This window comes from Martes martes (assembly GCF_963455335.1).
Source record: "Martes martes genome assembly, chromosome: 15".
Classification (NCBI taxonomy): Eukaryota; Metazoa; Chordata; class Mammalia; order Carnivora; family Mustelidae; genus Martes; species Martes martes.
Genome location: NC_137903.1, coordinates 4,873,702 through 4,883,587, shown reverse-complemented (window position 1 = coordinate 4,883,587; position 9,886 = coordinate 4,873,702). Strand labels below are relative to the sequence as shown.

The 9,886-nt window shown below is 53.3% G+C and overlaps 1 protein-coding gene across 1 annotated transcript in view; it reads right to left on the bottom strand.

The window, feature by feature from the left end:
* The window catches only part of LOC308356258 (sodium/potassium-transporting ATPase subunit alpha-4), a gene marked incomplete at both ends in the record, with an annotated part of 28,977 nt that extends 19,302 nt beyond the window's left edge, over positions 1-9,675 (bottom strand). The window contains 7 exons of the mRNA XM_080825104.1: positions 1,110-1,378; positions 4,480-4,597; positions 4,872-5,006; positions 6,822-6,935; positions 7,628-7,831; positions 9,345-9,404; positions 9,523-9,675. Coding sequence (XP_080681230.1) covers positions 1,110-1,378; positions 4,480-4,597; positions 4,872-5,006; positions 6,822-6,935; positions 7,628-7,831; positions 9,345-9,404; positions 9,523-9,675 — 1,053 coding nt within the window. The remainder of the gene's footprint in view (positions 1-1,109; positions 1,379-4,479; positions 4,598-4,871; positions 5,007-6,821; positions 6,936-7,627; positions 7,832-9,344; positions 9,405-9,522) is intronic.
* Between the last annotated feature and the right edge of the window lie 211 nt (positions 9,676-9,886).

Sequence of the window (9,886 nt, the reverse complement as noted above, 5' to 3'; positions counted from 1 at the left end):
AGTTAGAAAAAAAAGAAGAAACCAGGAGAATCCTGAAGTTGAGAAGGAATATTGCAACCCTGGAAAGGACTTGAGAGATCGTTTATGAACTGGGACATTTTTGTTGACATTAATTATATGGACCATAAATTCAGGGAAGGTCAGGTGTGTGTGGCAGGGTTGTTTCAAATACTAATCAGTTCTTGGGCTATGGTTATATCAATACAGAATTCCAATCGTGGGGTTATGATTTATTTACATATTATCACTAGTCCCGAGGTTTTGGTGCTAACCAACCGCACCCAGAGTAGTGTTCTCATGTCTGTTTTATCTCATACTGTAGTATCTCATTATCCATTTCTATTTGTACTGGTGAATGGGAGCATCCCCCCAACAAGTGGTCAGTAAGCCAAGGGTGTGAAGACCGTTTTCCTGTGAAGAGCGGCGAGAGGAAAGGGGGTGATGTCACCTCCTACCGGAGAGTTTGAGGACACATGATGGCTCCCATCAGTCAAATGCTTAGTTTGTGGAAGAGAGAAAAATGACTTGTTTTGTGTCTCTTCAGATGGGAAAACTGGGACCCAACAGGAAGTCATATTTCTGCTCAACACGATGAAATCCACTAGAGCAAGCCCGTGGCGAAATGAGCAGAGACTGAAAGGGGAGGGGTTCCCAGGGCTAGAAACACTCATCATCTCCCATGGATTGTACGTAAGATATTCAAGTTTGGTGGAAAGGTTGGATTTCTATGGGCTTTGAAGTCCTTTCCAATAAGATGCTATAATTCTGAGTTAATCTTCCTCTAGAAACTGATGATTAATTAAACTGACGCCTGGAGATATTCAGTGATTTGGCCAAATTCACTGACCGGTACAGCCCAGACTGGAACTCACCGCTGGTGACTTAGAATCTAAATGCTTCCTGTATCACAACTCCTGGAGAAGAAAGAGAAGGCACTAGAAAATATGGGTGGGGGGAAGTCAGGGTCCTGTGGGCGCTAAGCGGCGGACACGCGTGCGCACATCAGGAGTCCTCTGCACTAGAAAGATTCAACAGCAGAAGAGATACATGGTTTCATCCCTTGGGGCGGCGTGTCTGCCCAGAGGCCCCCCTCCACCTAAGCTACTCACCGTGACAGTGGCCAGCAGCCCCTCGGGCACATTGGCCACAATGATGCCAATGAGAAAAATGACAGCCTCCAGCCAGCCGTAGCCCAAGATAATTGAGAGCCCGAAGAAAGTGACGCCAAGGAAGACGGCCACCGCTGTGATCAGATGGATGAAATGTTCGATCTCCATGGCGATGGGGGTCTTGCCGACCACCAGGCCTGACGTCAGAGAGGCGATGCGGCCCATCACCGTGGAGTCTCCCGTCGCGATCACAATGCCCCGAGCTGTTCCTGTGGAACGAGGGGGAGGTCTGAGGCAGGGGGCAGGGGGCGCTCGGGCTTCTGTTCCCACGAGGCGAGCACTGTCCGTGGTCCAAAGCAAGGCGGACGCTTCAGACCCTCCGAGAGCGTCTAGTATTCTATCGCCTCATATTTAGTTTACACAAGTCATGTTCTCCCTGCCCAAAAAATCTCTGAGATTTCACAGTTCTCCGATTTTATCGACTCATTGCCTCCCCCGTCAAGAAGGTCTTGATCACCCTTCATCTAAATGTCTTCTATTGTCTGTACGTTTCTTTTTTTGTCCTGAATGGACAAAATGCAGCTGAATGGTTTCTAGATTCCCAGGAATCAGGGTCTCCTTCTGCTAGAGTCCTCCCTCCCAGCATCTGGTTCTCCCTGTCCCAGAGGTTCTCAGCGTCTCAAGGGACACTGGGCGACGCCTGGAGGCCTCTCTGCGGTCACGGCTGGGGTGGGAGGGGCTGCTCCTGGCAGCGGGCGGGTAGAGGGCAGGGGTGTAGCTCCACATCCTGCAAATGACGGGAGCGCCCCCTTACACCCCCTCCAGGGGAGAATTATCCTGCCCTAACGGTGACAGTAGGGAGGCTGGGGAGCCGCGCTCCTGCCGGAGCCCCTCCCCGCTCCGCCTGCTGGAACCAGCCTGACCCCTGCCGGGGAGCAGACGCCATAACGGCTGGACTTCGGGGCCTCTCCCTCCGCCAATGCCCCCCTGCGCTGAGTCAGAAGGGGGACCTGGATGTCACGTCTGGCTTTACCTGCACGGGACGCTGGCCCCTCACCTACGTGGCTTGAAACAAGGTTCTTGGCTCAAAACAATTTTTCCCGCTTTATCAAAATAATGGCTGAAATTCCTACCCTTCCAAGGCACGGTCTGAATCACCCAGAAAAGTGACGTATCCTAGAAATATCACTTATGTTAGAAGCACGAGGGCTCTGGCTGGAAGTTCAGCTTTTCAGCGAGCCCCCTGGGAGCCCTGGGGCTCCGTGCGCACCGACTCTCGGGCTGCCTCGGCTCTGAGAAGGCGATGGAGGCATCGAGGAAGCAGGGGGGACAGTAAAGTTTATTCAAGGAGCCTAGAACGGGAATGGGCACATCGTAGGCACCCCAGTGTTGGCTTCTTTCTTTTCTTCATGCGTGGGACTGGGTTGGGGGGCTCTACTCCGACAGCACCCACAAACGCTGTTTCCAGGGTGGCCTCCCGCTGTGGGAGTCTGAGAACGGGGTCCCGCCCAGACGGCCACGAGGGGCAGGTGGGGTTCTGGGGAGGAGTGGCCCCGTGCGAGGGCCTCTGCAGATGGGCTCCCCACCTGCTGCCCGCCAGAGGGCTGCCCTCCGGAGGCGTTCACGGAGGCTTGGCGAAGGCACTATGGTAACTGAGAGGTGCTGCGAGGGTTTGGGGTTTGGGGCGGGGCTGGACTATGCCACTACCTGGGTCTATTTTGTGCCAGGGTTTGGTCTAGTTCTTCCTTTTTACTCCTTCATGGGTTTCCCTATGCGCAGAGAGGCAGGATCTAGTAACGAATCCCACGTGTCTGGAGACAGGATGGATGGATGTCAGCCCAGGGAAAGTCAAGGCCATGGGCAGGCCTCCCGTACCCCAGGCCAGACTGATGATCTGTGCTCCTGCATATCGCCAGGGAGACAGCTCCGGCCCCATGGAGATGCGTGAGAGCCCAAAGACAGACGTCTGTACCCGCAGCCCCATCGGCCATGAAAGTAGGGAGGTGAGGGTCTGGGAGAAGGTTTGCTCCTCGTTTGCAAAGCGTGTGGACGTTCCCCGGTTCGGAGTCAGGAGCTCCTCTGACCTAGCTCCGTGCCCTCGGCCACATCTCATGTTCTTCTGGTTTTCGACGAAGGCCCCCTCCATCCCGGCCAGACCCTTGTTTCTGGAGCGGGTTGTCACCACCCACTTTCCTCCCCTTACCTGAATACACTTTGCTGACCAAAAACCTGCTTGGGAAGGACAAATGTGAGCAAAACTTTTCCCTAAAATTTAATAATACAAATCTAATGTTTTTGAGGGAAGCTTGCTAACCTGCCTCTTTCTGTCCGATCAAAATTAAAAAAAATTTTTTTTCAATATATATTTTATTTTCTGGTTGGATTCTTCTTCAGTTTTATTTTATTTGAAAGTACTTTTACAAAATCTTTTAAGATATTTTTAACTTAAGTAAATAACTTCATGACCGGAGGGCTCACAGACCAGATAAGTGTCTGCGGAAAGAGCACGGGCTTTGGGGGACGGACTTGCACCAGAAACCTTGAGTCTCCTCTCTCCTACTGACTTGCGCTCTTGGATACTGCCTTTCTTTGAGCTCTCCACGTGCAAAATAGAGCTCATGTCTGTTGTGTCGTGTCGTGAGACCCAGACACGTCTGTAACATTTGGCACGAGCGAGCCATTGAATTAAAAAAAAAAAAAAAAAAGCTGTTTCTTGGATACCCAAACATTTATTCTTAAGCGCGAGGAACGGCTTTCATGTGTGTTTCAGAGAGACTTGCTGGCCTCCTTAAGGGGGGGGGGGGTGTCGACGTGAGACTGAGCCCATCATTACCACCTTGGCCAGAACTGCCTCCCTGCTCAAGGGTACCTTAGGTTCTAGGGGCAAAGCCAAAGTGTGAGGGGGACTTCTGGTTAACTCTAATTTCCAAAGCTAGTACCTCCCTGGAATAGTGACAAGTGGGGACTCCTCTCAGAAGAAGACTGCCCCTGCAGGGCCGGGTAATTTTCTGCCCTTCCGTGCTGTTTTCAACTTCTAGAGCCCAGTCCACTCACTGGCCAGAATAATCCGAGCTGACGATCACAGCACACTTCCGTCGTGTCAGGCTTTGTGCTAAGCATCGTATACGCGTGAGCTCATTGAATCCACGGGAAAACCTACAAGCCAGCGACTCAGTATCATCATGGTGCCCACGTGGAGATGGTGGCTTTGACCCTTCACCAGTGGCTTTGACCTTTCATCAGAGTGATGCGAGGACCTAGACTGTTCACCAGCTGTTACCTACCTACTCATTTCGAAGACGGAGAGTTCTCGAAATCTTTGTTTCAATCTCTGCTTCTGAAACTAGGCTACTTACGACGCCATGCTCACCTTCCACACAGTTGGTGGAGAAGAAGCAGATGTTGCGGGTCTCCAGAGGGTTCTCGTGGGTGAACTCGGGGGAGCGGGTCTGGGGCTCCGACTCTCCCGTCAAGCATGAGTTGTCCACCTGGGAGGGGAGGGAGGATGGGATGGAAAGAGTGAGCATGGGAAGAAAGATTCCTTTACAAAGACGACATGTCTTTGTCTGCCACCAGCGTCCTCATTCCTGGCCCGCAGAGAGAAACAAATCCACACCAGCACCTATTGTCTCCAGCCTCAAATGTGCTCCTGCAGCTCCTTGAGGCTCTGACCATGCTTTCTTTCACGGAGTCCAGCTCACTACCTACGGCCGCCCTAGGACAGTGCTTGGCCGCCTCCCGTAGCTTCCCGCATCCCCTCACCTTACATCCTTGGGAATAGATGAGCCGGATGTCCGCCGGGATTCGGTCTCCGCCCTTGACTTCTACCAGATCTCCTACCACCACGTCCTCCACATTGATCTGCATCTTCTCTCCGCCTCGAATCACCAGAGCTTGCTGTAGAAGATGGCGCACGGTCATTTCCAAAGCTTTCTGCTTCCCCCCTACCCGCTCCTGTACTCCTGTTCCCGGTCTCCTTCCACCGACGCCCTTCCTTACACGGTCACTCACCACATCACCCCGGAAGGTCTCTTTGGCAGATTGCACATTTTTACCACCCCTGTCCTTGCAGATGGCTCTGATGACCCTCTGTCTAAGAGATGGGGGTCTGTCTCTCCATCCTTACACTTAGGCTTGGCTACATGGCTGGCTTTGGCTCATAAGACATTAGAAACGTAAGGCAAGCAGAGACTTAAAAAGTGGGGGCTTGCCCTGTTGTCACTGGGAACCCCTCTGCCACCATCATGATCAAGCCTGAGCTAGCTGCTGGAGGAAGAGAGGTCAGGAGGGGAAAGGCCCCAGCTGTCACAGCCATCTCAGCCAGCCATCCCCAGACACCGGCATGAGGTCATCTGATACCGGCCAGCACCCCTCAGCCCAGTCCAGATCAGAACAGCCCCCCATAGAAGTGTGGGAACTGCTATGTCTGCTGTTTTAGAGCCACGAAGTTTGGGGTGGCTTGTTAGGCAGCCAAAGCTAACGAACGGTCTCCAAATCCTACTTTATTTTACCAAAGCATCATCCCCTGCCTGAACTCTCATGCAAGGGAGGAATTAATTCATGTTGACACCGAAGGGAAGAGATCCTGGGCTGTGACACTAGAACACGACGGTGCTGTCAGGAAATTCTGGTGCCTGTTCCTTTCCAAGTTTCCAGCTGTGTGCTTAGAAACCTCTTCCTGCTGTCCTATTATTTCCAGGTGCTTACACATACCTTCTTAGTAGAAAATAATCTAAACATTCAGAGAAGTGGTGAGCTTAAAAATTGTACCAAGAATACCTGTATAACCTGTACCCAGATTCACCTGTTGACATTGAACCCCGTTTGCTTTGTCCTGTGGTCACTGTCTGCACATATGCATGTGTGGGAACACTTCTTTGCCTGCACCATCTGAGGGTGGGTGACATACGTCCTGAGCTCCTATCCTGCGTCCTTCAGCGTGCACGTCCCAAGAATGAGTATGTTAATACCCACAACACAGTTGTCAATTTCGGTGGATTTCGCTTCCACATGGTGCTGTCCTCTACTGTCTGTATCCCGGCCTCGTCAGGTCCCCGTACGTCCTTTACCACATTATTTTCTCTTGAGGCACAGGATTCAGTCTCATGTTGCCTTTCGTTGTTGTGCCCCTTTAGCCCCCTGTAATCTGGAACATTCTCACAGCTGTTGTCTTTTTTTTTTTTTTTTTTAACAGAGAGAGAGAGAGAGAGAACTTGCTTGAGGTGGGGGGGGGGTGCAGAGAGAGAGGGCGAGAGAGAATCCCAAGCAGACTCCACCCCCAGTGCCGAGCCCAAGACCGGGCTTGACCCTGAGATCATGACCTGAGCTGAAATCGAGAGTCAGACGCTTAACTGACCGAGCCATCCAGGCGGCCCCGTTCTTTGTCTTTAAGGTCGTCGACGTTTGAAGAATCCAGCTTCTCCAACCTCCTTTGTACCTCCCCGGCTTTTACTAGAATGTTCTCCTTTGGGGCTTCAGATTACGTTCCTCCCATTCAGATTATGCACGCCGGAGCAGACTGTTTCATAGGTGATGCTGAGTCTTTCTCAGGGTGCTTTTAAGGTCTGACCCAGTAAAACCTGGGGGCCCCCACCCTCATCACCACCCTCACTCGGTTCACACATCGTAGGGCGTAATTTTCCGGGGGCTCCAAAAGTGTGTGTGTGGCCACATTCTACACCCCTCTCAGTAGATCCTCCGTAGCGAGCCTACCTGCGGCACCATTTTGCTGAAGGACTCCATGATCTTGGAGCTCTTGGCCTCCTGGTAGTAGGAGAAGCACCCCGTGATGATGACCACGACAGCCAGGACGCTGCCCAGGTACAGCTGGGGGCAGGGAAACAAAGGGCTCATCAGGACTTCTTTCCCTTCCTCCTCACCCTCAGAAAATCCGCTTGTAGTGGGTTAAGCCTCTGCCTTTGGGTCAGGTCATGATCTCAGGGTCCTAGGATCGAACCCCGCATCGGGCTCTCTGCTCAGTGGGGACCCCCTCCCCTCCTCTGCCTGCCTCTCTGCCTACTTGTGATCTCTGTCAAATAAATAAATAAAATCTTAAAAAAAAAAAAAAAGAAAACCCACTCGCGAGGGTAATAGCCAGGGGCTGAGGGAGAGCACTGAGTTTGGGTGAGGGCCAGCTGGATCCAGCAAACACCCAGGAAAGCTATTCATGGCCTGGGGGGGTAGGGGGAGGGCCAGGGAGGGAGCCTGGGAGAAAGGAGATAAAGAGATGAGAATTCTGGCAAGAGAAAGGGGCTGCAGAGCGCTCTGATGATCGGTCGGGAAGATAAATGATCCAAGGAGAGCAAGTTTCCGGGTGGAACCTTGGCTCTCGGGGGACTGAGTCAGGAGCCGGCCAGGTGAAAGGCGGGGGGAAACCAGGAGGGACCAAGGCCGCCCTTGGAAAATCCTGGGAGTCCAGGGGATTCGGGCCAGAGGCCTTGAGGAGTGCAAGGCTGCTGAGTGGCAGAGGGCAGGGCCAAGCAGAGACCGGGCTGGCCGGGGCAGCCGAGAAGGCTTACGTTGTCCTTGGTGGGCTCCTCATTGAAATGTATCTGGATGCCGTAGGCCACGAAGCAGAGAATGGCACCAATCCACAGAAGGATGGAGAAGCCACCGAACAGCTGTTTACAGAATTTGACCCATTCTGAAGTGGTTGGGGGCGGGGTAAGGGCATTGGGTCCGTCTCGTTTCAAGATTTGCTGCGCCTTTCCTGGGCTAAGGCCCTGTGTGGAGAGGAAATAGGGAAGGAACAAGCAGCAGCTGCCGCCAAGCTCCACCCCCGCTGGGGGCCCTCAGTGGCACCTGTGAGCTCCCCAAAGAGTGCCCTGGAGCGTCTCCCAGAGTTTGCGGCACAGAACGGCTCTCCTTTATTTAGCATGGTTACCCGGGGAGGATTTTCGGTCGGTGGACGGATTCGCAAGACTTTGGAAGCCCTGTCTTGGGTGGCTACGGTGGCAGGACAGCGGAACGAGTGGGAAGGGTCCTCACCCTTGTGGAGGGCCCACCCTCACGAGAGGCAGCCGTCCACGGTTCACGAGATCACGCGCAAGCCCATACGATGCTGGGGTCCAATAGCGCATGTCAGTAACATGGGGACAGTCACACTGGGGCTCGTTAACTTAGACATGGGGGAAAAGTTCCGACCCCAACCCCACACACGAAGGCACAGATTCCCCCGGGAGCCTGCCTTTCCCTCTAACTGAAAGCAACGGTAGAACCCACCGGAGGAGCAGAAAACAAACTGGATCCCCACCCGCCACGCGCCAGCTTCCCCTGAAAAACGTACAACTTGAATGAAAACGGGACAGACCTTCTACGGGCCTCCCTGGTTATCAGACAAAGCCTCCCCAGTGAAGAAAGTCTAGAACTAAGAACTTATATTTTGAGGGTCTGTAAGTTTGTATTTGTGGTCCTGGCATTAGTGGTAACAGTAGCGACAGCACTAAGGGTCATAGTCGGAATGTGTGGTTTTACTGTTAATCCAGTGGTTCTCAAAGTGTGGCCTGGGAGCCCATGGGGTTCCGAGACCCCCTCGACCCCTTTGGCGGCTCCACAAGGTCAGACGATTTTCACAACAGAGCTAAACCGTGGTCTGCCTTTTTCCGCTCTTGCTTTTGAGTGTGTGGCGGAATGTTCCAAAGGCTACATGACAGGTTATCACGACAGATTTAATCCTGAACATATATGGGAATCCAGCTGTCTTCTATTAAAAAGCTAGACATTAAAGAGGTTCGCAAAAATGTAAAATGCCCCTAAATTTTTATTAGGGAAAACAGTTATTTGTCGTGTGAATATTATTTATACTAATATATAATGTACTTACTCTTGTTTTTAAATGAATTAGGAAGAATTTTTTAATTTTCTTAAATTTAATGTTGAAGATGATAGCCATGGAGAGATGTAACTCACATACATGAAAGCTCTTTAGGGTCTTGAGAACTTAGGAAAGTGGAGAGCCCCCCTCTGCCCACCCCCCCCCCCCACGCCGGGACCAGGACTGGAGAAGTGCTGCCCCACCCCCTTCTGCTTTCTCTCATCTGACCCTGGACTCTGGGAGGTACCCTGCTGGGAGCAGGTGTTGGGGGGGGGGGGACTTGGCTGGGAGGAGGGAAGGGTAACAACATTGACCTGGAAGTTCGGGCGCCCGACTTCCAGCTCCACTGTTGCCCGGGGGGGGGCAGGGGGCTCGGAGTCGGAAGGAGACCCTCCGCCTCCCTCAGCGGCCACCTTGCTCACCAGCGTCAGGTCCACAGAGTACTTGGCGCTCAGCTCTTCCAAGGTTAACTTGTGGTCCTCCTGCGGGGACAGGGGAGTCGTTGGGGGATGGGTGGTGACCCGGGGCCGAGGGGGGGCCTGGCCAGGGTGTGGTCTCCGGGCAGGAGGGGACGGGCTGCTGCGGGCTGGGGGGTCTCACCAGGACCACTTCCTTCTTCAGCTCTTCCATTTCAGCCTTCTTTTTTTTCCTCTTCATTTTTCTTCTCATCCTAGTCTTAGACCCCTTCTTAGGTCTTGGGCTTGGGTTCTGCTCCTGAGGGGTCACAGTCCCCTTCTTCCCCCCACGCCCCATTGTCCTCCTTAGATATGGCTGACCCAGCTCAGCTGGCGGGAAGGGAGCCAAGAGCGAGCAGAAAAGGCGGGGGGCACCGAGCAGTCAGGCGGTGGGGACGGGAAGGACCAGGGGAGCGAGGAGGGGAGGGCAGGGGGGACACCGCCAGGGGAGGGCAGAGCCCAGAGGTGGGCTCCAGGGAGGGAGAGGCCGAGCCGGAGGCGGCGACAAG